Source organism: Macaca fascicularis, chromosome 16 (assembly GCF_037993035.2).
Source record: "Macaca fascicularis isolate 582-1 chromosome 16, T2T-MFA8v1.1".
Lineage (NCBI taxonomy): Eukaryota > Metazoa > Chordata > Mammalia > Primates > Cercopithecidae > Macaca > Macaca fascicularis.
The window spans coordinates 37,294,288-37,321,298 of NC_088390.1; the positions used below are offsets into that span (position 1 = coordinate 37,294,288).

Sequence of the window (27,011 nt, forward strand, 5' to 3'; positions counted from 1 at the left end):
ATGAATGATATTAATAGAAGCAGAGTTCTCTGAAAGATTGAGAGACTATATCACCAAAGACTGAAGGACAAATGTTTCTTTCTCAGCTGTTTATGACTTACCTTTTTAATGGCTACACCAGAACATTCACATAGGATGAATCCTCATAGTAATTTTCCTTACCTAGGCAGTTGATAACAAATTAGCCTGTAACTGTTTCCAGTTGCTCCCCTTTGATTAATCAATCAAAACAAATTTATAATGGTTCTCCTGTGGTTTGATACTGCTAGGAGCCTGGCATGCCTGAGATGAAGACAAGATGACTACGTGCGCTTAAAAGTCCAGGAAATAGGCTGGGCACGATGGCTCACGCCTGTAATCCCAGCACTTTGAGAGGCTGAGGCGGGCGGATCACCCGAGGTCAGCAGTTCCAGACCAGCCTGGCCAACATGGTGAAACCCTGTCTCTACCACAAATACAAAAATTAGCCAGGCATGGCGGTGGGTGCATGTAATCTCAGCTACTCGGGAGGTTGAGGCATGAGGACTGCTTGAACCTGGAAGGCAGAAGTTGTGGTGAGCCAGGATCACGCCACTGTACTCAAGCCTGGGTGACAAAGCAAGGCTCTGTGTCAAAAAAAAAAAAAAAAAAAAAAAAAGAAGGGGAATAAGGACTGGAGTGGCCAAAGCAAGTTCAGCACTGGAGGATTAGGTGGGCTTTAAAGGAGAGACAGTGACTCATGCTTATAATCCCAGCACTTTGGGAAGCTGAGGTAGATGGATCACTTGAGGCCAGGAGTTTGAGACTAGCCTGGCCAACATGACAAAATACACAAATTAGTAGGGCATGGTGGTACATGCCTGTAATCCCAGGTACTCGGGAGGCTGAGGCACGAGAAACACTTGAACCCAGGAGGCAGAGGCTGTAGTATGCTGAGATCGTGCCACTCTACTCCAGCTTAGGCAACAGAGCAAAACTCTGCCTCAAAAAAAAAAAAAAAAAAAAGAAAGGACAGACAAAAGAAAAGTTATTTCAGACCCAGGTAAAAAGAGCAAAGGCATGATAGTGTCAATTTCTAGCTCTCATTTCCTTTTGTGCCCCTTCCTCTGGAATGTTTCTCTTACAAAGTTTTGTTATAGTAGTACTAATGATACTACTACCACTTACGATAATTACATAAGTACTTAACAAATAATCCAAATAAGTCCTAGGCATCACTTGGCCCAGTTTTGGAGTAGTATAACATTCAGAGGAAGAACCTAGCAACCAAAAATTCCTATGTATATTTTCCTAATTACAACCCATAGTAACACTTCTGAAAATCACCTCTTTCTATACCTCTAGGTTCCATTCAGCAGCTGCTTAAAGCTCCTCTTTCTTTACGTTTCTCAGTATCTGCCGGGGTCAGTTAGGGTTGCATTCAGCTGCATGGAACTGAAACCTGGATGCACATGCTTCACAAAACAGAGTTTTATTTTTCTTCTGTAACCAGAACTCTGGAGGAAGGCAGTTCAGGGCAGGTACAGCTGCTTGAAGAAGTATCAGGGACCCAAGTTTCCTTTAGCTTCCATCTTTTGCAAAATAGCTGCTTCACTTCCAGGCTTTGATCTATGTTCTCAGCAGGAAGAAGAATGAAGAGTAAATGACAAAAGATCCGTGCTGTTGCTGGCAGATTGGGCATTTGGTGGCATCAGCAGCTGGATCAGCCTTATTGAGTGGGAGCCCTGCTACTCTGTATTTGCATCCTTTTCTTTGATGTTCCCCCAGGGGATGCCAGTTTTTAAAAATGTAGACTGTTGGCTGGGTGAGAGGGGTGCCATTTTAGAAGTTTCCCCAGGTATGGCCTTGGCCTTCCCCACTATGACTGCTCTTGCTCCACAGGCCAAGGAACTACTATAGAAGTTCTGCCAACCACCAAGTATGCCCATGCTAAGTACCCATTCAGAGAGGACAAGGACTCATCACTATATACCCTTGCTGGGAATCCAGTCTTCCTCAGTCATTAGGTTCTGGAAATTGGCTCAGGTTGAGAAACAGGGCAAGGGATTGACTCTTGGGGCAGCTCCTCTCAGCCGCCTCCTTATCTGTCCTTGTGTTTTAAAAACTACACCTTGAGGCACACAGTATCCTACTAACTACCTTCATAGCTCCCTGGGGGTCAGGCCTCCTTGGATGCCATTCTGTCTTGCCACTCCTAACACTGCCACTTAATCTTCTGCTGGTTATGCACTGCCACCTGGTCTCTAGCAGGCCCATTGCTCTCAGGGACCCTAGCCCCTGAAACATCTTCCACCATAAACCCTGGTCTACAGATAAAAGTGGCTATTGGACTTCTCAGCGATGCTTGTGTCCCTCTCAGCAGCACATTCCTTATTGCTTGTGATAAACAGCAGAACACGGCTGACAGGTTAGCATGTAAATAATATATCATTCCCACTTCCGAGTCTTTTGCTCCCTTCTTCCATTGTTCGCCAGGACAGCTCTGGCCTTTCTATTTTGCTTAGTGTGGGCCATTGCTTTCTCCAAGCTTTCTAGAGCCATCCTAGCAATCTGTTAGCTTTATCTCCTGGAGTCCTTGCCAGAATGTAAATACATTTACATTGCTTATATCCATACACTCTGCTTTATTTAGCATTATTTTCTCCTCCCTCCCCATTTCAGCACATTGGGGACCCCTTCCCCATTTCTCTCACCTTCTGCAGATGTATATATAAGTTGGGCAGGTTTTTTTTGAGACGGAGTCTTGCTCTGTCACCCAGGCTGGAGTGCAGTGGTCCGATCTAGGCTCACTACAAGCTCCACCTCCTGGGTTCATGCCATTCTCCTGCCTCAGCCTCCAGAGTAGCTGGGACTACAGGCGTGTGCCAACACACCCGGGTAAATTTTTTTTTTTTTTTTGGTATTTTTAGTAGAGACGGGGTTTCACCATGTTAGCCAGGATGGTCTCGATCTCCTGACCTCGTGATCCACCCGCCTTGGCCCCCCAAAGTGCTGGGATTACAGGTGTGAGCCACTGCGCCCAGCCTAAGTTGGGTAGGTTTTTTAGCTCCTTCAGGATATAGTGCCTCTCCTCCCTTAGCAGGTCTAGCATTTTCTTAATGGGGTTATGTGTGACTTGACCTTAGTTACTGGTCTGTTAGACAGGTGGAAAAGTGCAGGTAGATCCTGAGGAGAGTGTGTGTGGCCTTGCAAGGTAGATAATACTTCTTGATCTTCAAGCAAGGGGGTTGGGGTGCTAGTTTCTATAGGGAGGAGTGGGACACTTCTACAAACCCATAGCACTCAAGGTGACGTGGGTTTTGAGGTTCTCAAGTGCATTGACCCAGATGCCCCATCTAAAGTGTCAGGGTCCCACTTCTCAACTATGCCCCTGACCTTGGTATAGTAGACTCACTAGGGCTGAAAACCTTTTCAGAGTTCTGCTGCTCTTATAATTAAATCTTGAGCTTGATTTTCTGCTTTTTCTGCTCCTACTTCCTTTATATGCTGCTAAGGAGGCATTCTGGCTTTCTTCCTTAGCCTTTAATTGGTGATTAATCATCCTCAACCTTTCATTGTCTTTCTCCAAAGCACAGGTTTACTCCATCAGTAGCTATCCAGTTTCATTGTTCTTCAACTACTATTTGTCCCATATTGTTAAAATGCCTGATAGATTGCACCTATGAGTGCCTTGTTCCACTGATGTTACATCCCACCCATTCCAGCTCTTCACCATTGCTGAAAGTTTTAACATTCTACTGCTATGGCAAGCCGGGGCCTGTCTGGGCTTCTTCTGGGGACCTTAGTGCTAACTGGCCAGGGAGATGTTTCAGCTCCACTGGATCAGACCACATTCATGGGACATTTTTGTCTGTTTGTTTTGAGACAGGGTCTTGCTCTGTCACCCAGCCTGGAGTGCAGTGGTACAAACACGGCTCACTGCAGCCTCTACCTCCTGGGATCAAGCAATCCTCCAGCCTTAGCCTCCTGAGTAGCTGAGCTGAGACGACAGCTGCTCACTGCCATGTCTGGCTAATTTTTTAATTTTTTGTAAAGATGTGGTTTTACCATGTTGGTCAGGCTGGTCTCAAACTCTTGGGCTCAAGCGATCCACCTGTCTCAGCTCCCAAAGTGCTGGGATTATAGGCCTGAGCCATGGTGTCCAGCCACACTCATGGGACTCAACTGCCCTTGGAATCAACTTCGTGCAGGAGAGAAAGGAGTAGGATTGAGCAGAAAGAGAAGTTGGACTAAACGTAGTCACAGTAAATGCCTCAGCTTCCAGATCCTAAGGGAGCGCTGGAGCAAGGAAAGCCCTTCAGAGCAGCCCCACCCTAAGCCCTGCATCTGCCAGCCAGTGCAGACGGACCTGGTGAGAGGCAGCTTTCTTCAGCTGAGGGCAACTCCTGGAAAGGGATTTAACTGATAGCTGTTGGCAAGTAATGCGCCCAGCAGCTGAAGAAATGAGCACCTTAGTCCTAAAGAGTGGTGTGCTCCTTGGAATGCTGTGATGGTTGGTTGTGCCAGTGGAGATGGGGGCGGTGGGTAGAATAAAGGGAATGCTACTGTAAAAGCTATTTATTTATTTATTTATTTATTTATTTAATAAGACAAGGTCTAACTCTGATGCCCAGGCTGGAGTGCTGGAATGCAATGGCACCATCACAGCTCACTGTAGCCTTGACCTCCTGGGCTCAAACGATCCTCCCACCTCAGCCTCCCAAGTAACTGGAACCACAGGCACATGCCACCATGTCCAGCTAATTTTTAAAAACCATTTTTGTAGAGATGAGGTTTCGCCATGTTGCCCAGGGTGGTCTTGAACTCCTGGGCTCAACTGATCCACCCACCTTGGCCTCCCAAAGCACTGGGATGACAGCATGAGCCACGGCTCCCAGCTTGGAACAAGACTCTTGAAGAAAATATTGGCAGAGCTTGTTGCCTGACCAAAAAACAGAGGCTGAATGAGAGAGATGCATTTAAAACAATACGAAACACTAAGGGTTCCCTGAATACTGTTGGACACTGCAAAATGGGGGAAGTTAGGATACAAATCTAATTCTGTTCTACTCTAAGGCTCATGCCTTTTCACTAGACTAGAGCTGGTCAAACTGGTGTTCCATGGGCTAAATTCAGACAGCAGACGTATTTTGTTTGGCTGCACAGCACTTAAAAAATGTAAATTGGCTGCCACTATGTAAAAATTGGAAGAGTTTATATGTAAGTTCAGATCTCTAGCTTCTCTTGAGTAACTAGAAGATCTAGCAACACTGGGTCAACATTCCTGCATGGCAGTAACTGGAGTTGAGTGACAGATACTCCTTAAATGGAGAGAGTATCTCTTATCTGGATAAATAGAGGTGGGCATATGCTCCTTAGTTCACCACAGTCTCCATGCATTACCTTCTTTGGCTTTTTTTTTTTTTTTTCTTTTTTCTTTTTTGAGATGGAGTCACTCTGATGCCCAGGCTGGAGTGCAGTGGCACAATCTCGGCTCACTGAAACCTTGGCCTCCTGGGTTCAAGCAATTCTCCTGCCTCAGCCACCCTAGTAAGTAGTTGGGATTACAGCTATGTGCCACCACGCCCGGCTATTTTGTATTTTTTTTTTTTTTTTTTTAGTAGAGATGGAGTTTCACCATGTTGGCCAGGCTGGTCAAACTCCTGACCTTAGGTGATTTGCCTGCCTTGTCCTCCCAAAGTGCTGGGATTACAGGCATGAGCCACAGCACCCAGTCTTCTTTGGCATTTTGTTTAGAATTCCTGCCATACATACTATGTATGATCTAACAAAGTACATAATGTATAACAGGTATTTGGATACTTTTATTTTTATTTATTTTTTAGAGACAGGGTCTTGCTCCGTTGCCTAGGCTGGAGTACAGTGGCAAGATCACAGCTCACTGTAGCCTCGACCTCTCAAGCTCAAGTGATCCTCCCATCTCAGCCTCCCAAGTTGCTGGGACCACAGATGCACACCACTATGCCTAACTAATTTAAACAATTTTTCTTTGGTAGAGGCTGGGGTCTCACTATGTTGCCCAGGCTGGTCTTGAACTTCTGGGCTCAAGCAATCCTCCCACCTTGGCCTCTAAAAGTGCTGGGATTATAGGCGTGAGCCACCATGACTGGCCCATTTGGACACTTGATACTGGTTCAGCAGAACTGAATGAATTTAATTGGAGAGGAAGTTGGGGTGAAGTCTAGGCCTCTGACTGTAATGAGAGGCTTGGCACTCAGGGGAAGCAACAGAACAGGGAGTACAAATTAGGATGAATTAACAACATGCTGGCAGGAGCTTGAGTAAAGGAAGAAGAGCAGAGGGCCAGCAGAAGTTTGGGTGTCTTAGCACAGAGCTAAAGAAGAGTAGGCAATGGTGGAAGAAACTAGAGAAGAGGAAAGAAAGGCACAGAGGAACTTCAGCAATGGAATGCCAGGGAAGGCAAGGGAGCTGAAGGTTTGGGCAGTTGCGTCCAATGTAGGGAAGAAGATCAGGGAGATAGACAGGCAAAAAGCCATGGCAACAAGGAAGTACTTAGGGACTTTCAGAGTAAGTAGGAGAAAAGGAGAGGAAGGTTGTGGGTCTGAAGTTTAGCAGTGCAGTAGGGGCACTGGAATACTATCGTGGGGGTATGAGTGAGTGCTTTTTCAGGGGTCCTACTTGGGAGAAACATAGACATTCGTTTAATATTCATCCATTTCTTTCCAGCATTGTTATCATTCTGACAACATCTAAAAGAAATTAGTATCTGCATTGCATCCTTAAAAGAAGAAGGGACCAAAGACATGTCCAAACTGTCTTTTTGTTCTAGTGGAATAAAACATTTATTTAACATGTATTTTGGACAACCACCAACTGAGAGATTGGAAACTTTTCTCAAGGATGTATCTCTCTGTACATGGGTTATTGGCTTTGTGGATTTTCTGTAGTAAAATTAAAATTCTAGTTTTGTTCTCCCTTATCACCCAATGTCTTTCTGTGTGGCCTAACTGGCTGATTAGCGTGTGCTTGGAATGTGTAAATTCATTTTAACATTAGCCTAGGGGCCTGTGTGGTAGCTCACCCCTGTCATCCCAGGACTTTGGGAGGCCGAGGCAGAGGGATCACTTGACGCCAGGAGTTCCAGACCAGCCTGGGCAACACAGCAAGACTCTGTCTCTTCCACAGAAAAAAAAAAAAAAAAAAAAAAAAATTAGCCAAAGCAGGGTGGCACTCACCTGTAGTCCCAGCTATTCAGGAGTTTGAGGTGGGAGGATCACTTCAGCCCAGGAGTCTGGGCTGATTGAGCCACTGCACTCCACTGCAGAGTGAGACCTTGTCTCTGAAAAACAAAAACATTTGCCTAGGTAAAATGTATCTAGGAAGACAAATTTTAAAATTACTCATTCCAGGCCAGGCGCAGTGGCTCACACCTGTAATCCTAGTACTTTGCGAGGCTGAGGTGGGCGGATCACAAGGTCAGGAGTTCAAGACCAGCCTGGCCAATACAGTGAAACCCCGTCTCTACTAAAAATACAAAAATTAGCCAGGCGCGGTGGCGAGTGCCTGTAGTCCCAGCTACTAGGGTGGCTGAGGCAGAAGAATCACTTGAACCCGGGAGGCGGAGGTTGCAGTGAGCCGAGTGCACCTCTGCACTCCAGCCTGGGTGACAGGGTGAGACTCTTGTCTTAAAAAAAAAAAAAAAAAATTACTCATTCCAAAGTCCAATGTCAGACATAGATAGATTATCCGTTGTTTTGGATGTAATCCTCTTCCTGGAAAACTGGCACAACCAATTACACATGAAATCCTTTCAACTCTGGTATTGGAGGCATAGGGAAGGACTTTGTTTTAGGAGAGCCATAGTCTGCCTCTATTGTCCTTGGAGTTAAACCACGTAGGTTTATATTCTGACTCTGCCACCTGTCAACTCTGTGACCTTGGGCAAATCAAGGGTCTGAGGAGTGCAGGCTCCCAGCATTCCCATGGGGGTGGGGAACGTGACCTATTCATCAGTTAGATGAGGATAATGATATGTATTGAAAAGATTTGTTGAAATATTTAAAGACGATGAATATATTGAATTAATAATGAAAGCGAGGCCCTAAAGGTGTTTTGAGGGTGGTGAAACTTAAATCTATTATCAGCTGTGCAAAAGTTATATTAACTTTGGTGGCTATGAGTTTTGCAGAGGAAAGCTGGGCTTAAATCCCAATGCTAGACCCGGTGGCTAGACCTTGATCGCCACTGGGTCTAGCATTGGGATTTAAGCGACCTCTTAAAAAAAAAAAAAAAAATCACGGAATCTCTCTTTGGCCTTCCTTTTTTGTTTCTCAGCAGTCTACAAAGCTAAGAAGAACCTGAAAATCGGAGGGTGTGTACTTTATTTTTTCTGAGAACTTAAGGCTAAGAGCACAGCCTCCCCAGGAGATTAGCGGCAGAGATCCGCGCGCCCGGAGAAAGGCTAGCCCCAGGGCGCCCTAACTTCCAACTCCGGGAACAATCCAAACCCGGAGGCCGGCGGGGGAGGGGACAGCCCTAGGGGGCGGTGGGGATGGGAGCGGATGCTCCGGGGTCAGCTCTGGCACTCGCCGGCTGAGCCCAGTGCCAGTCTAGGTGAGCCCCACGGCGGTGAGGGACGCTCGCCAGGCGGCCCAGAGGAGTTAGATGACGTCACCTCCAGGAGGACTCGCTTTTTCATTAATGAAACCGGCCGGCGCGGGCGCATGCGCGGCAGGCCCCCTTCCCTCTCGCTTCCCCCTCCCCTTTCCCAGCCGCGCTCTCAATCTCTAGCTCGCTCGCGCTCCCTCTCCCCGGGCCGTGGAAAGGATCCCACTTCCGGTGGGGTGTCATGGCGGCGTCTCGGACTGTGATGGCTGTGGGGAGACGGCGCTAGTGGGGAAAGCGACCAAGAGGCCCCCTCCCCTCCCCGGGTCCCCTTCCCCTATCCCCCTTCCCCCAGCCTCCGTGCCAACGCCCCCTTTCCCTCTCCCCCTCCCGCTCGGCGCTGACCCCCCATCCCCACCCCCGTGGGAACGCTGGGAGCCTGCACTCCTCAGACCCTCTCCTCGCCTCTTTCCTCACCTCAGCCTCCGCTCCCCGCCCTCTTCCCGGCCCAGGGCGCCGGCCCACCCTTCCCTCCGCCGCCCCCCGGCCGCGGGGAGGACATGGCCGCGCACAGGCCGGTGGAATGGGTCCAGGCCGTGGTCAGCCGCTTCGACGAGCAGGTAACGGGCCCGTGGCGGGCGGGGGGTGGGGACAGAGTGGGTGAGGGGAGGTAGGAGCGGCCGCCTCCCCCGCGGCTGCCTCTGGCTCTGGAGGAAAGGAAGGGAAGAAAAGGGAAGGGGGGATAAGTGGGGGTGGCCAAGGCGGGAGGTGAGGGGTAGGAGGGGACAGCTGGGAGCTTGGGCTCCCTTTCCCTCCTAAGTCGGGGGGTGGGGCCTTGTCCCTGACCAGCCTCCGACCCTCCGTACCCTTTATCCCAGCCCTTCCGCTTGGGAATGGGGATGAGTGACCTGGGGGCCCCTTTAGGGGCGCGCCATCTGGATTTAATAATTACCCCCTTACTTTTGTTTTTGAGCAGAGGTGGGTAACGTTTAGGGGTTCTCTCTTCCTCTTCCCTCCGTGACCCTCCTAACTGGGGACGAGCGAACCCTAAGGCCTGTCTTATGTACCCACAATAGGAGAACGATAACATTCCGCCCCTCCCCCAGTTTCTTCAGCTTCCTCTCCTGGAGGGGGAAGAGCAGAAGAAAGCAAGGAAGGCACAGGTTTTCTTACTTTCTGCTCCATCGTCTCATCCTGCCCCGAGAGCTTCAAGTGCACACTCACTGCACATCTTTGTGATGCCCCAAAACGTCGTCCCCCATATCCTGATGACACAGACTGCCTTTTTTTTTTTTTATTGCCGTTTGCAGTGGAAACCGTGTTTCTGAAATATCTTCCCCTTCCTTGATAATTGTAGTCTCTCCCCCCGCCTTTTTTTTTGCCAGCGGTCTGAGGATGTGATGTATTCTCGAGTGAGGATGTTGGGGAGTAAGGGGAGAAGGGTGAAAGGAAAGTGAGAAACTGCTTCTGAGCCACCAACAACACAGAGCAAAGCCAGCTGGGATATGGTCCTGGAGCAGATCATTCTGCTAGTGTTTGTGGTTGTTTTTGACTCTCTCCTCCTGGTTGACAAGAGAACTTTCATTGAGAATATTTGGGATGAGAAAAAAAAGTTTTGTAGCTTGAGGAGGTGACTTTTTATCGCCTGAGTTTCACACAATAAATCCTGGGGCTGATTAGAATGAATGCACGCAGCATAGCCTTTTGTCATTGGAAATTAGTTTAACTTTGTGTTGCTGTAGGTAGTTGGGGATGGTTTAAGGGATACTTTCTGCAGCTGTGGTTGCAATGGGCTTCCTGTGATGGGGGAATTGTTTAAGATTGAGTCAATCTATTTTGTTTACTGGATATAATGGTAAAACATTGTGGGAGTTGAAGGGGTGGGGGAAGAGCTCTTCCCTTATTTGATCCATAAACATTTCTTTACGGCACTCAAAGTGTTTCAGACCTACCTGGAAAATATCTGGGAATAGGCAGAGGAAGTTGAGAAGAAGCTATGTAGATAAAATAGAATTATGAAGCTGTCAGAGACTTGAAGGAATTGTTTTATCCATTCGTATGCTTCCAGACCCAAAGGCATCTAAACCAAACTATACTAATCCATCTGTGGTTTAATGTTACTGCATATAAAATACTGCATTATTGATAGAGTGTTAGATTTAAAACTTGGTAGAAAAGACTCTGTAATTTTAAGAAAGGATTTAAAAGGCACATAGAAGAACCCCAAAGCTGACCCTTGCGGACAGCAGAATCTGGATGTAGGAATTTGAAGGATTCATGCCACAATTCTCCTTAAATTTTAAAAATTAAAAATTTTTTTCAGTTTTTTCTTAATTTTATTTTTTTACTTCTTACCTGTTCATCTCTAGGCTTATTTACCATATTGGAAAAAGATATTTTAAAGAGGAACGATTTTGGACTGGGCACGGTGGCTCACACCTGTAATCCCAGCACTTTGGGAGGCCGAGGCAGGTCGATCACCTGAGGTCAGGAGTTCGAGACTAGCCTGACTAACAGTGAAACCTCGTCTCTACTACAAAAATTAGCCTGGTGTGGTTGCGGGCGCCTGTAATCCCAACTACTCAGGAGGCTGAGGCAGGAGAATCACTTGAACCCAGGAGATGGAGGTTGCAGTGAGCCGAGATCATGCCACTGCACTCTAGCCTGGGCAACAGAGGAAGACTCTTGTCTCAAAAAAAAAAGGAGTGATTTTGATTATATGCCCATTAATGCAAGAAAGTGTTTCTCCTTCTGTCCCTAGTGTTAAAAGACCTTAAGGCTTCATTGTTATGCATATTGTGGAATCAAACTCACCACCATCTGTTAAAAATTAAGGACATAAGTTTTTAAAACAGCATTTTTCTGCATTCCTTATGTTGTAATTACGAGAAAGATATATAGCAGAGATTATTCCTCACTTTTTTTTTTTTTAAATTGAGACAAGGTCTCACTCTTTTGCCCAGGCTGGAGTGCAGTAGCTTGATGTCAGTTCATTGCACCCCTGCTTCCCGCATTCAAGTGATTCTCCTGCTTCAATCTCCCAAGAAGCTGGGATTACAGGTGTGCACCATCATGCCCGGCTAATTTTTGTATTTTTAGTCGAGACGGGATTTCACCATATTGGTCAGGCTGATCTCGAACTCCTGACCTCAGGTGATCTGCCCGCCTTGGCCTCTTGAAGTGCTGGGATTATAGGCGTGAGCCACTGTGCCTGGCCTGTTCCTCATGTTTTTCTCTTAGAAAGTTAGTCTCTGACCTTGAGATGCAAAAATGTAAGGGTTTTCAGTGTTTAACATAAGGTACTTACATATATTAATTTATTATAGAAGTGATAAATGTTGAATTCATATTAGAGTTCATCTTAAGGTTGAAAATGTCCTTTAGTCAGAAAACTGAGGCATAGGGAGGTTAAGCGACATAAATGTATTAACAAGAGCTTCAGTATGAAAATTAGTGAATGCTTGACCGTCAGGGAGATACTTTTCCTAAGTATCCCACAGAATTTGTTCTAATCCATTAAATAGAAGAGTTTTTTTTTTTAATTTTTGAGACGGAGTTTCACGCTTCTTGCCCAGGCTGGAGTGCAATCATGCGACCTTGGCTTACTGCAACTTCTGCCTCCTGGGTTCAAATGATTCTCCTGCCTCAGACTCCCAAGTGGCTGGGATTACAGGCGCTGGCCACTACTCCTGGATAATACTTGTATTTTTAGTAGAGTTATGAGATTACAGGCGTGAGCCATCGCTTACATTTTTATTGAGGGGAGAAAAAGCCCTGCATGTACTGAGAGATATTTGTATAAGAATCTTAATAGTTGGCCGGGCGCGGTGGCTCACACCTGTAATCCCAGCACTTTGGGAGGCTGAGGTGGGCGGATCACGAGGTCAGGAGATTGAGACCATCCTGACTAACACAGTGAAACCCCGTCTCTCCTAAAAATACAAAAATTATCTGGGCGTGGTGGCGGGCGCCTGTAGTCCTAGCTACTCGGGAGGCTGAGGCAGGAGAATGGCCTGAACCCGGGAGGTGGAGCTTGCAGTGGACTGAGATGGCACCACTGCACTCCAGCCTGGGCGACAGAGCGAGACTCCGTCTCAAAAAAAAACAACAAAAAAGAATCTTAATAGTTTCAACTGTTAATAAAACTTTTGAATTTTGGATTATGTTATCTGTACTTTGCTCTACTGGGCCCAGGGGAAGTTAAGCTTTTCCTTCTTATTACAGCTAAGAGTTTGCATGTTGGACCACTTACGCCCCCAGGGAGCATGTGCGTGTCAGAAGATGGCAACTCTGTTTATGATTACTGTTTTGGTTGGATTTCTAATATTTGGTGTGATTAAAGCAAAAATGCATTTCTAGCCACTGCTGATTACAGACATATTGCACTCTGATGGGTATTGCTTAGCAACTTAGTGCAGTAGACTCAGTTAAAAGAAGTGGATGTGTGCCATATTGACATTTTGAGCTCACATTCTTGTGGGTAATATAAAATTCCTTAACCTGATAATATTGCAGCTAAACCTAGTATTTAGGGTCTAACTTGAATGAGTATTACCAATTTTAGAAGTAATCACCTCCTTGGTTAGGGAAATGACAGTTGCAAAGGTGGACAGCCAGAAAGCTGAATGTTGTCAGTTACATCTTATGTCTCTCCTTAACCTGCCTTTATGGTGCCAGATAGCAAGTTTCTAATTGAAACTGACAAATTGTATGTGTGTAGCTTTTTTTTTTTCCCCCTTGAGATGGAGTTTTGCTTTTGTCTCCCAGGCCAGAGTGCAATGGCGAGTTCTCAGCTCACTGCAACCTCTGCCTCCCTGGTTCAAGCCATTCTCCTGCCTCAGCCTCCCGAGAAGCTGGGAGCTACCACACCTGGCTAATTTTTGTATTTTTAGCAGAGACGGAGTTTCACCATGTTGGTCAGGCTGGTCTCGAACTCCTGACTTAAGGTGATCTACCTGCCTTGGCCTCCCAAAGTGCTGGGATTACAGGTGTGAGCCACTGCGCCTGGCCAGGTGTGTAGCTTTTAATTGTGGTTCATTAACCCGGTTTCTAAGCAAATTAGAACCTTCTGTGTATCTCACCTAGTTCTGTATGCCCCACTGGTCCCTGTAGAGCTTTATTTCTGAAAGGAAGTATGGGAAAACTATGGATATTTGAACTTGAAAAAGAAGTCCATCCCAAAATCATTTGTTGTAAATATGATTATTTAAAGCAATTATATTTTCCATATCTGATCAAGCAAAAGCAGTATATAAAAGCTAAAAAAAAAAAACCATTTAAATAATATGTTACAGAATAAACTCTGATTTTAGAGGTTATAACGGCATATCTGTTCTCATACATTGAGTGTTCATCTGAATGTACTTTGAATATGTGGTGAGAGGTTCACAGTATAAAATGATTGGCAAGTATCTTCGAAATTACAAACCACATACTAATTAGACAAATAGATTTGCAAAACTTTGAAGCTTTTTGGATTTAAAAAATATCTCCTAGCTTCATTCTTCAAGCCTGGTCTGTAATTTTTATAAGGCCTTATAATAGTTGAAAATGAGTACTAATTTGTTTTTTTTTTTTTTTTTTTTTTGGAGACGGAGTCTCGCTCTGTCGCCCAGGCTGGAGTGCAGTGGCCGGATCTCAGCTCACTGCAAGCTCCGCCTCCCGGATTCACGCCCTTCTCCTGCCTCAGCCTCCCGAGTAGCTGGGGCTACAGGCACCCGCCACCTCGCCCGGCTAGTTTTTTGTATTTTTTTTTAGTAGAGATGGGGTTTCACTGTGTTAGCCAGGATGGTCTGGATCTCCTGACCTCGTGATCCGCCTGTCTCGGCCCCCCAAAGTGCTGGGATTACAGGCTTGAGCCACCGCGCCCAGCCATGAAAATGAGTACTCTTTTATGGTGAGGAATATTTTATGGTGAGTGAGAAATAATGCTTATTCTTCCAATTTTAGTATATGTGGTGCTGAAGCGAGCACAATAATGCTTATTCTTTACTTTGGAATTTTTTTTTTTTTTTTTTTTTGAGATGGAGTCTTGCTCTGTCGCCCAGGTTGGAGTGCAGTGGCGTGATCTCAGCTCACTGCAACGTCCGTCTCCTGGGTTCAAGCGATTCCCCTGCCTCAGGTTCCCAAGTAACTGTGACTACAGGCGCGTGCCACCACGCCCAGCTAATTTTTTATTTTTAGTAGAGACGGGGTTTCACCTTGTTAGCCAGGATGGGTCTCAATTTCTTGACGTCGTGATCCGCCTGCCTTGACCTCCCAAAGTGCTGGGATTACAGGCATGAGCCATCGTGCCCGGCCCAGAATTCATCCTTTAAAAAAATTTCTTCCAACTGTTCCTCAGTTCTCTGCAACCCTTACACTTTCCACCTTACCTGTCTAGGAACTAATTTAGTCTCTATGTGGGCTTCTTTCTTTTTCACTTTTCAGGCTAAGATTTCCTTTCTCTTGGAAATCAGACGTTTACTTGGTCCTGCGGCTCTCTCTGTGGACCAGCCTTTTTTGTTGTTGCCAGATACCCGCCTCTACTGTTTATCCACCCATTTCCTTTATAACTCTGAAAAGTAGCTCCTGCTTCTGCTTTCCTTCTTGATTGCTGTTTTCTTGAAAGTGATTCCTTATGGCAAAACATAGTGGTCTTTGCTTAGTTGTAATGCCACTGTGATGTTCCAGTACCCACTGGAAACCAATCTCTTCTAGTTCCCAAGACACAATACCTTTCTGCTGAATTGGAGTTCCTTAGTGGTGGTCTTAGTTTTGTTCTGTTATTCACTGCCTTTGTCCTTATCCTAGCCATTAGCTTTCCTATAGATCCTTGATTTCCTCATCTATTGAAAAAGAAGTGGCTAGAAAATCTTTTAGATTCTTTCAAGTTTAAATATTCTGTGACTTAAATATTCTAACAGCATGTTTCTGTGACCTAGCAGTCTACTGGGAGCTGACCCCACTTAATTTACTAAACTCTTTCCCATTATGCCTCTGCATGCACGTATGTTCCAGGCAGGTCACCTCAGTCTCTTCTATATGTATCTTGCTTCTTCCCACTTCTTGGTCTTTGTTTCTGCCAGTCCCTGTCTGAATGCTTTAATTCCTCCTTTGTGCTTTTCTAATTCCTGTCCTTCCTTCAGTGTTCAGCTCAGACTTCATTTTTTTTTCCCCATGAGGTTGTTTCACACTAAACTCTGCTATCTCACTTCTTGGTATCCTTGTCACCTGGAGTTTTACAAACCACACAGTAAGTTTTCTTCCTTTAGGAGGGTTGGTTGAACACAGCTTGGTTTGTTTTCTTTTTTTCTTGTCTTTTTATCAAATGGAGTGTATACTTTCTGAAAAGCAATGAACCCCATTTGAATTCTCTTCTAGTCACCCCAGTGCCCAGCACAGTCTTAAGCACACAGAACATTGATGGAATGTTTTTGAAATGATTCCTGGTTGAAGGGTAGACTGGCTAAATAAAAAAAAAAAGTACTTTTGGCTTTGTTTTACTGAATTTTACTTCCGTGTTTGTAATAGCCTAGGTTTGATAAGTGATATTTTAACTAGCAATGAGTAAGAAAATTAGCATAAAGAAGGAATTTATACATATTTTTATTTCCTCCCATAGAGCAAACATGTTTTTTGTATCAAGTTTCAGATCTGATCAACTACTTTTGTAATTTTGGATTTGTCACTTACTGTTAGGACATTTTGCAGTAGTCTGATAGGATATGAATGTGAAGCACTTTGAAAAGTCTAAAATTTTTCTAATATAGGATTTATATGTTTTCTTTCTTTTTTTTTTTTTTTTTTTTTTTTTTGTGACAGAGTCTTGCTGTGTCGCCCAGGCTAGAGTGCAGTGTAGCTTATTACTGATTATTGTGTTTTCACTAAATAAGGGAGCGTAGGCCGGGTGTGGTAGCTTATGCTTGTAATCCCAGCACTTTGGAAGGCCCAGGTGGGAGGATTGCTTGAGGCCTTGAGTTCAAGACCAGGCTGGGCAACATAGTGGGATGCTGTTTCTAAAAAATATTAGTTGGGTGTGGTGGCATGTGCCTGTAGTCTCAGCTACTCAGGAGGCTGAGGCAGGAGGATCACTTGAACCCAGGAGTTCAATGATACAGTGAGCCATGATTGTGCCACTGTACTCCAGCTTGGGTGAGACCCTGTTGGAGGGTCTGTCTTCCAAAAAAAGTGTGAGACCTCAAGAGTGAGACCCTGTCTTCCAAAAAAAAAAAAAAAAAAAGGGAGCGTGCCTAGTCTCTGGATATTCCTTTGTATGTACCTTGGCCAATATATACCTTACTTTAGTATCCATTGACAAGTTCTCTTTTTTTCTTCTTTTTTTTTTTTTTTTTTTGAGATAGAGTCTCGCTCTGTTGCCCAGGTTGGAGTGCAGTGCCATGATCTCAGCTCACGGCAAACTCCACCTCGTGGGTTCAAGCGATTCTCATGCCTCATACTCCCAAGTAGCTGGCATTACAGGCATGTACCACCACACCTGGCTAACTTTTGTATTTTTAGTAGAGACAAGGTTTCGCTATGTTGGCTGGTCTCAAACTACTGACCTCAAGCGATCTGCCTGCCTCAGCCTCCCAAAGTGCTGGGATTATAGGCATAAGCTATGGCGCTGGGTTAATATTGTTACATTTTATTTTAAATGTTCCTGTTTTTTGCCCTACTCTTTTTATTTGACTTTTTAACTATTAGGAAATTAGATTCTTTTCTTAAATCTGCATTATTATTATTATTATTATTATTTTGAGACAAGGTCTCGCTTTGTCGCCCAGGGTGGAGTGTAGTGGTACAATTTTGGCTCAATGCAACCTCTGCCTCCTGAGTTTAAGCGATTCTCCTGCCTCAGCCTCCCAAGATTACAGGCATGTACCACCACACCCAGCTGATTTTTTTTGTATTTTTAGTAGAGGCGGGGTTTCACCATATTGGCTAGGCTGGTCTTGAACTCCTGACCTGAGGTGATCCGCCTGTCTCGGCCTCCCAAAGTGCTGGGATCACAGGCTTGAGCCACCGTGCCTGGCCCTATTTTTGTATTTTTAGTAGAGACGGGGTTTTGCCATATTGGCCAGGCTGGCCTCAAACACCTGCCTCAGCCTCCCAAAGTACTGGGATTACAGGTGTAAGCCACTGTACCTGGCCTTAAGTCTGCTTTTAAAAAATGTTTTGGCTGGGTATGGTGGCTCATGCCTATAATTCAAGCTTTTTGGGAGGCTGAGGTGGGAGGATCACTTGAGCCTCAGAGTTTGAGACCAGCCTGGGCAACAGAGTGAGACCCCATCTCTACAAAAAGTGAAAAAGAAAGAAAGAAAGAAAGAAAAAATCAGCCAGTGTGCATTGGTTAAAAGTAAAGTAAAGAAAAAGCAGACAGAGATTAGCCAGGTGTGGTAGTATATGCTACTTGGGAGGCTGAGTCAGGATTGCTTGAGCCCAGGAAATTAAGGCTGCAGTGAGCCATGATTGCACCACTACACTCTGGCCTGGGTGAGACCCTGTCTCAAAAACATTTTTTTAACATGGAGAAAGTATTTTTGTTTTTCATTTTTTATTTGAGTACAGGCCACTGCACCAACCAAAAATTTTGTCCTTAAAATTTGAGTCATATAATACAGTAGTAAGAATGCCTTATTTTTCACATCTTTGTTCTTTAAATTACTCAGATTGCTATGGGGCATTTTTGTTGTAGCTTTCAAATTTGGTGTTCTGGGGTTCTACGTAGACTATATTGCTGCATTCTAACAACATACTTTTAAGAATAAGCAGTGTATTAATTAAAAATGTGTTTTCCGCTTGTGTTCCTTAGGTCTGCGTCTATTTTGGAGGTGTGTGTATATATAAGGCAAGGGACAGGAGGTATCGGAAGGCTCTAAAGGAAGTTTAAGGAGGAGAATGTTCTGTAGAAGTAGAAGGGGAGATTTGTGGTCAGCTTAAACTGTTAAAAGGCTTGGGATCAATACCGAAGCAGAATATGAGCATCTTAATCTGTTTCTTTGCAAAGGATTGACTTGTGTTTATAAAAGCGTTGGCTTGTTTCATCTGACATCTTTTAGAATACCTCATTTTCTTGGGGGTGGGAAGGGAAAGATGAGACCATTTGTTTTGATCTTGAAGGATAGAAAAGTGGTTTTACATCATAGTGACTGTGAATTAAGTTTAAGGTTTCAACAAGTTGTAAATTTCTGTATCATACTATGTGGTAGAGCCTTCAGTAAACAGAGTACTCTCAGGTGTTTAATGCTATAGGATATGAATTATAACTGCTATTTATAGTACCCTCACTAAAGTCTCTTAAAGACGATCCATTTGATCACTTCAAATGTTATATGCTTGTGATATATGGTTATATTCTCCACATATAACTGGTTTTTAAAAATTGTTTATTATTCATTTGTTTTAGAAGTGAGGTCTCTTTTTGTTCCTCAGGCTGGAGTGCAGTGGTGTGATCATAGCTCACCATAGCCTCGAACTCCCGGGCTCAAGTGATCTCCCATCTCCTGAATATCTAGGAATATGGGTGTGCGCCACCATGCCTGGCTATTATTTTAATTTTTTTTGTAGAGACGGCATCTTATTATGTTGCCCAGGCTGGTCTCAAACTCTTGGCCTCAAGTAGTCTTCCCACCTTGGCTTCCCAAAGCACTGGAATTATAGGCGTGAACTGCTGTGCTGAGTCCTGAGTGGCTTTTGAGCCATGGACTATATCATCAAAAAAGCTTCTGTTGAGACAAAGCTTCAAGGGGAGTTCATCCCACTAAAATGAAGAATTGGCATTACATTCTAAAACTTTACATATTCTTACCATAAATGGTACTGATTACTTTGCAGTAGCAGTAACTTGAGGTACAAACTTCCAGATTGCATATTTTATTTAAACCATAGTCTGGCACTCATGGTTTGGCTTAGGGTTGCCACTGCAGTCCACAAGCTGTCGCCTGCTCTTATTCATATTTTATAGCTTTGAATGTCTTATTCCATTGAACTTCAGAGAACTTTTTTTTTTGAGATGGAGTTTTGCTCTTGTTGTCCAGGCTGGAGTGCAATGACGTGATCTTGGCTCACAGCAACCTCCGCCTCCCAGGTTCAAGCGATTTTCCTGCCTCAGCTTCCCGAGTAGCTGGGATGACAGGCATGTGCCACCATGCCCAGCTAATTTTGTTTTTTTAGTAGAGACAGGGTTTCACCATGTTGGTCAGGCTGGTATCGAACTCCCAACCTCAGGTGATCTGCCTGACTTGGCCTCCCAAAGTGCTGGGATTACAGGCATGAGCCACCATGCCCGGCCGAGAACTTAACATTTTCTGATGAAATTATTTCCTGTTCCACCTCATTCCCGTGTCCCACCCCCACCAACAGAGTGGTGTATCTAGCACAAGAGGCATGAAGTTAATTTAGTAAATAGCAGGACTGCTAGAAACTTTTAAGGATTTTATTTAACTTATTTTCAATCAAAATTTTATACTCAGATAATGACCTTTTGGGAAGTTATATCTCTTAATGATCTCAAGTGGTGACCATTTTCTGTTGACACAGTTTCTCTTGGGTAGTTCTCATAGTAATTTGGGCATGAGAAAACTTTTACCACTTTAGACTTGTGAGGGTAGCCTACTATGTAGTAAAAGAAAAAGCTCTTGACTGTGCAATTTGCAGTGTGGTCTTGGGGAAGTCTCTTAACCTCTCTGAACATTAGTTTTCTATGTTTTCGTATGTAAAATGGGCATGATACTTAACCTACTTACATCATGGGCTTGTTTAATGACTTAGGTATGAATCTTACATGAAAGGAAGCTGTAAATAGTCATAAAAATGTATTAGCATCTGTGCACTATTTCTATCCATTCTTCATAATTTGGTGATTATTATTTCTATTCTACATGAGAAAAAAGTTACAGAGGCAAAACAACACATTCACAATCATATGATATCTAATTAACTGAGTTAAACTCGAGTATGGATGTCTTAATCCTTAGATCACTAACTTTCCAATAAATAGTCTTAAGTCTAAATTTTACTAACAGGTAATACAAATATGCAAAATGAGGGATGTGTGATTGCCTCTTCACTCGAAGATGATATATTATGTTTTTCCTTTTATGTTCATGTTAGAGTATCTGAATCTTTTTAAGTTGGTTATATGTTAGAAATAGACGTAAATTTAAAAATTATATCCTTGATTTCATTATGTATTCTCCTGGTCACTTTATCAAAACTTCTTCAGCTGTTAGAAGTTGTAACATTGTTTCCCTTTTATTTAGTTATATACTCTCTGTACATTCTTAAGTGACAGAATAGAATTTGTGAGAATACCAACAGAAATATACATACAGCTATAAATACGAGATTATCATTCTTTGATGTTGGTATTGCACAGTCTGTTTTCGTACAGTTAGTTTTGTATTCTAAGAACATTTTACTTAGAGTTTGATTACATTTGATTAAACTTTGGTAGTATTTCAATGAAGATTCCTGGATGTGGTTTTTTAAATTGTTACATCTACTTTTTCAGTTTTTCTTTTTCCCTAGAACAACTCTCAAATCCTTCATCTTGTCTTTTGGAGTATTTTTTCTACTCTCCTGTCTTTATCAATGCCTTTTATTCCTGTCCCACCGTGGGTCTGGGAAAATGTTGTGCCTTTATGTTCCATGTGAATCTTCTTCCTTTTGGGTAATGAGTGAGGAGGAAAAAAAGGAAAGTATTTATTTCCCTGTTATGTTTCAGTTTTTGGCCTCTGGTAAGTGAATCTGCAGTAGGGAATGACAGTGATGGTAGGTTTTGTTTTAGTCATATATTAACAACAAAGATCAATGAAGACCTGAAGTTCTTGTTCCTCTCATGACACAAGCTGCCTTTGTGGCTCAGAATTCATAAAATTAAAAAATCTCCATATAAGGTCAAATTTTACAATTCTTAAAAATGGATTTTTTGTTTCTTTTTTATTGAGCCAGCCCTCTGGCTGAAAAAATAATTCCAGTCAGTAATTGACTAGCCACAGATTCTTAGTTAGAAGGAATCTGAGATTATTTAAGTCCTACTTGTACAGTATACCTGACAGCTGATTGTCTAATCTCTATGTGGACATTAAAAATAAAAAAAGTAGTAATTCATATTCTAGTAGTATGGAAAATGCAGCAAAATCACAAAAAGTAAATATCATTACTAATATTGTGACTCAGAACCACTGTTAAGATTTTGGTGCGTGGTTTTTTTTTTTTTTTTTTTTTTTGACAGAGCCCCACTCTGTTGCCCAGGCTGGAGCTCAGTGGCGCAATCTCACCTCACTGCAACCTCCACTTTCCAGGTTCAAGTGATTCTTCTGCCTCAGGAGTAGCTGGAATTACAGGCACGTGCCACCACACCCAGCTAATTCGTGTGTGTGTGTCTGTGTGTGTGTGTGTGTGTGTGTGTATATATATATATTTTTTTTTTAGTAGAAATGGGGTTTCACCATGTTGACCAGAGGATGGTCTTGAACTCCTAACCTCAGGTGATCCTCCCGCCTTGGCCTCCCAAAGTGCTGGGATTACAGGCGTGAGCCACCACGCCCAGCCAGTGCATGTTATTAAATGTGCTGATTCTAAAATCAGATTGCTTAGGTTTGAATCTCTGCTCCCTGCTACTGCTTTTAGCCCTTGGACAAGTTACTTAACCTCTTCAAACTTCAGTTTATTCACTTGTAAAATAGAGTTAAAAGCACCTGTTTCATAGAGGTGGTTGTGAGATGTGATAAAGAAATGTATGTAAAGCATATGACACAGTTTCTGGCACATAGGACCTCAATAAAGGTCAGTATTATTGTTAGGGTGTTGGAATTGAATAACTTAAATTGTTTTATAATCTGTTCTTTTAATATAAACACTTACCATATGATTACGTTTTCTTTTATATTGTTTTAAAATTTAAGGGATTATATGTAATGTTTTTTCTTTTCTTTTCTTTTTTTTTTCCTTGACCTCAAGTGATCTGTCGACGTTGGCCTCCCAAAGTGCTGGGATTACAGGCGTGAGCTGCTGTGCCTGGCAGTTTTTTCTTAATATTTAAAAAATTTTGAATTTTTTACATTGAACGTATGTTTTTGTAATCAGAAAAGTAACAGTAAATGTTTCTTAAAAATGTAACTAGAATGTGTCAATGTAAGAAATTATATTCTCAATAATTTCTAGTACTGTAAGGTTAACATAAGAGCAGGATCTGAATATGAGGTGAATATAATAATAAGGTGATTAAAGTCTGAGAACTTCTTTTTTTTTTTTTTTTTCCTCTCCTGTCATCCAGGCTGGAATGCAGTGGTGCGATCTTGCCTCACTGCAACCTCTGCCTTCCAGGTTCAAGCGATTTTCCTGCCTCAGCCTCCCAAACAGCTGGGATTACAGACGTGCATCACCATGCCCAGCTAATTTTTGTGTTTTTAGTAGAGACAAGGTTTTTCCATTTTGGCCAGGCTGGTCTCGAACTCCTGACCTCAAGTGATCCACCTACCTCGGCTTCCCAAAGTGCTGGGATTACAGGCATGAGCCACCGCATCTGGCCTCCTTTTTTTTTTTGAGACGGGGTCTTGCTTTGTCACTTAGGCTGGAGTGCAGTGCCATGAACACGGTTAACTTTGGCCTCGACCTTCTGGGCTCAAGTGATCCTTGCTCCTCAGCCTCTGGAGTAACTGGGACTACAAGTGTACACCACCATGCCCAGCTAGTTTTTGCATTTTTCTGGTAGAGACAGGGTTTCACCACGTTGCCCAGGCTGGTCTTGAACTCCTGGGCTCAAGCGAGCTGCCCACCTTGGCCTCCCAAAATGCTGGGATTATAGGCGTGAGCCACCTTACCCAGCTGAGAACTTGTTACCATACCTTTGGCCCTGTTTAGGTAAGAGGGAACTGTGAACTGCCATAAAAGAGCAGTCTGCTTGACAGGTCTTTGGATTTTACTGTTTTCAAGGATGGTTAAATGGTTGTGCCACACAAAATTTAACCATTTCCATTAAAAGACATCAGGGCAGGTCATTCTTCTTTTCTTGTGCTGTTCTAAATACTATGATAGGCAGTCTTATTTTGACCTCTGAATGACCAGGTATACTATAGCTCAAAGTAACTCTTTCCATTTGTAGACTTGTAATTGTTATAAGCTCTTCCCTTAAATTGAGCCTCATCTGTCTAAATCTGATCAGCAAACATTTAAGTGCCTTCTATTTGTTATAGATGCTGGAACATTGTAGTAAATGCTAGGGAAATAATAATAAGATGTGGCTCTTGGTTTCCAGAGATCCTAAAGCTAGTATGGGATAGATAAAATAAAATTATAGTTAATATTATGATGGATGCATAAAGTACAATGGGAGTATGTAACAGGAGCATTTGATTCAGATGGGGCAGTTTGAGAGAGAGCTTGTCAGAGAAAGTGATACCTGAAATGAGTTGTGAATCTCATAGCTGCTTATATGCCATACTAAGATGTTCAGATTCTTTTGTGAAGGCTTTGGGCATTCATTGAATGGCGTATCCTTTAGTGAGAGAAGTTGACAAGTATAAACAAGGGAAATGATGGAATGAAGAACCATAGGACATTGAAGAAGTTAGAGATCCAAATTAAGGTGAAATTTAGAGACTGAATGGTAGAGAAGGAAAGAATGGGTTTGATTCATAATAGCTTTGGGGGAAGTGAAATAGTGGTCTAAGGATACTTAACAATATTGGACACTTAAAAACTCAGCTGAATTTGCAGACCCTTTCTTTGTTACGGTCATAGTCATTGGAATTGAGGAGATAAGGAAAATGGAGGACTAGATGTTGGATAAGTGACATTGAAGTCACCTAGATTAGGGTTGTCAGATTTGGCAAGAAGAAATATAGGATGCTCCATTAAATTTGAATTTCAGATAAACAATGAATAAATTTTTAGTGTAAGTATTTTCCAAATATGGTATAGGGCATACTTAAAATATAAAAATTATTCACGTTTATCTGAAATTCAAATTTAACTGGAAGTCCTATATTTTATCAGGTAACACTAACCTAGATGCTATCTAGATGATGGTGGATGTGGGGTAGAGGAGAAACTGAGCCAGGAACCAGTTTCTTTTGATGAGGGGGAAATAGCTAGAAAATTGGTAGGTAATTGTGACAAGGTTTGGTAGTGAGTATATGAGCCATAAGCCTTAAAGTGTGGGTTTTTATAAAAGTAGAAAAGTTTAGAATTTAGAGTCTTTTATCCATTGTTTCTACTTCACCCTCTCTAACTCAACAGAATAAATTTGTCCTTTTACTTTAACAGATTTGAGGCTGGGCATGGTGGCTCACACTTGTAATCCCAGCGCTTTGTGAAGTCGAGATGAGATGATCGTTGGAGGCCTGGAGTTTGAGAACAGCCTGGGCAACATAACGAGATCCCGTCTCTACAAAAATGTTTTTTTTTAATTAGCTGGGCCTGGTGGCGCACGCCTATTGTGTCAACCACTTGGTAGGAGTTCAAGGCTGCAGTGAGCTGTGATCACACCACTCCAGCATGGGTGACAGAACGAAACTCGTTTATTTATTTATTTATTTATTTATTTATTTATTTATTTATTTTTGAGACAGGGTCTTGCTCTGTCACCCAGGCTGGAGTTCAGTAGCACAAACATGGCTCCCTGTGGCTTCGACCTTTCTAGCTCAAGCCATATTCCCTCCTCCGCCTCCTGTGTAGCTGGGACCACAGGTGCATGCCACCATGCCCGGCTAATTTTTTAATTTTTTGTAGAGATGAGGTTTCACCATCTTGCCCAGGCTGGTGTCGAATTCCTGGACTCAAGCTATCTTCCCACCTCGGCCTCCCAAAGTGCTGGGATTACAGGCATGAGCTACTGTGCCCAACCGAGATTCTGTTTCTGAAAAAAATAAAATAAAATAAATAAATACAAATAAATACATACAAATAAAAGAAAAACATTTGAAGACATCTTAAGTACACCCTAGATTCCCACCCCCACCAAAAAATTTCATTCATTCTTCAGCCATTTCTCAAAGGCCATGTTTTCAAGACACCTTACTATCCTAATTGTTTTCCTTTTGGTGTAATGGTGGTCAGTACTCAGGCATACCTTTTTTTTTTTTTTTGAGACGGAGTCTCGATCCACCGCCCAGGCTGGAGTGCAGTGGGGCGATCTCGACTCACTGCAAGCTCCGCTTCCCGGGTTCACGCCATTCTCCTGCCTCAGCCTCCCGAGTAGCTCGGACTACAGGCGCCCGCCACTACGCCTGGCTAATTTTTTTGTATTTTTAGTAGAGACGGGGTTTCACTGTGTTAGCCAGGATGGTCTGGATCTCCTAACCTTGTGATCCGCCTGCCTCGGCCTCCCAAAGTGCTGGGATTACAGGCGTGAGCCACTGCGCCCGGCCTCAGGCATACCATTTTTCATCTTTCCTCTCAATGTTGTATGAGGGCATTATATGAAAATTAAATGGATTTAAAAATGCTGAGCTTGCTGGACATGGTGTTCACACCTGTAATTCCAGCACTTTGGTAGATGGAGGAGGGAGGATTGCTTGAGCCCAGGAGTTTGAGATCAACCTGGACAACATAGCTAGTATACACAAAAAAAATCTGCACACAAAAAAATCAAAAAAGTAGCTGGATGTGATGGTGCACGCCTGTAGTCCCAGGAACTTGGGAGGCTGAGGTGGGAGGATGCCTTGAGCCCAGGTGGTGGTGTTTGTGCCACTACACTCCAGTGAGTGGTGTTTGTGCCACTACACTCCAGCATGGGTGACAGAGCGAAACACTGTTTAAAAAAAAATGCTGAGCTTCAGGTACACTGTATTTTTGGTATGCATTTGATTACCAATACAGTGTACCTATCAAATATGTTAATTACATTGAGAGGTGACAGTGGCTAGCAGCCCTCACTCTCGGGGCCTCCTCGGCCTTGGCGGCCACTCTGGCAGCACTTGAGGAGCCCTTCAGCCCGCCACTGCACTGTGGGAGCCCCTCTCTGGGCTGGCCGAGGCCGGAGCCGGCTCCTTCCGCTTGCAGGGCAGTGTGGAGGGAGAGGCGCGGGCAGGAACCGGGGCTGCGCGCTTCGCTCATAGTCCAGCCCGAGTTCTGGCGGGTGGGGGCGCAGGCTCTGCGGGCCCCACACTCGGAGCTGCTGGCCGGCGCCGCTGGCCCAGGGAGTGAGGGGCTTAACACCGGGACCAGCAGCTGCGGTAGGTGCGCCTGGTCCCCCAGCAGTGCCGGCCCGCCGGTGCAGCTGCCTCCCCGCGGGGCAGGGTTCGGGACCTGCAGCCCGCCAGGCCGGAAGCCTCTCCCCGGCGGTGGGCTCACGCGTGACTCGAGCCTCCCTGACGAGCCCTGCCCCCTGCTCCGTGGTCTCGTCGACTGCCCAGGGGCTGAGGAGTGCAGACACTGCTTGGGACTGGTGGGCAGCTCTGCCTGCAGCCCCGGTGCAGGATCCACTGGGTGAGGCCAGCTGGGCTCCTGAGTCTAGTGGGGATTTGGAGAACCTTTATGTC

General features: G+C 44.0%; 1 protein-coding gene and 1 long non-coding RNA gene across 14 annotated transcripts in view; one reads left to right on the forward strand and one right to left on the reverse strand.

The window, feature by feature from the left end:
• Window positions 1-1,458: 1,458 nt before the first annotated feature.
• LOC135967630 (uncharacterized) lies at window positions 1,459-9,824 on the reverse strand. Of its 3 annotated transcripts, XR_010581770.2 has the most exons (4): window positions 9,022-9,278; window positions 7,176-7,279; window positions 4,809-4,900; window positions 1,459-1,587 (listed from the first exon to the last, which is right to left on the reverse strand). It is a non-coding gene; the product is annotated as an uncharacterized lncRNA (long non-coding RNA). The 3 variants fall into 3 exon arrangements; XR_012425491.1 differs by lacking the exons at window positions 4,809-4,900; window positions 9,022-9,278 and adding an exon at window positions 9,718-9,824; XR_012425490.1 differs by lacking the exon at window positions 4,809-4,900 and having other exon boundaries at window positions 9,022-9,253.
• NF1 (neurofibromin 1) overlaps window positions 8,772-27,011 on the forward strand; it is a 292,484-nt gene continuing 274,244 nt past the window's right edge. For all 11 annotated transcript variants that reach the window (XR_012425488.1, XR_012425489.1, XM_074018949.1 and 8 more), the window contains exon 1: window positions 8,772-9,164. Coding sequence is in view for 6 of the 11 variants with exons in the window: in XM_005583358.5 (XP_005583415.1) it covers window positions 9,105-9,164 (60 nt within the window). In the remaining 5 variants the exon portion in view is untranslated. The remainder of the gene's footprint in view (window positions 9,165-27,011) is intronic.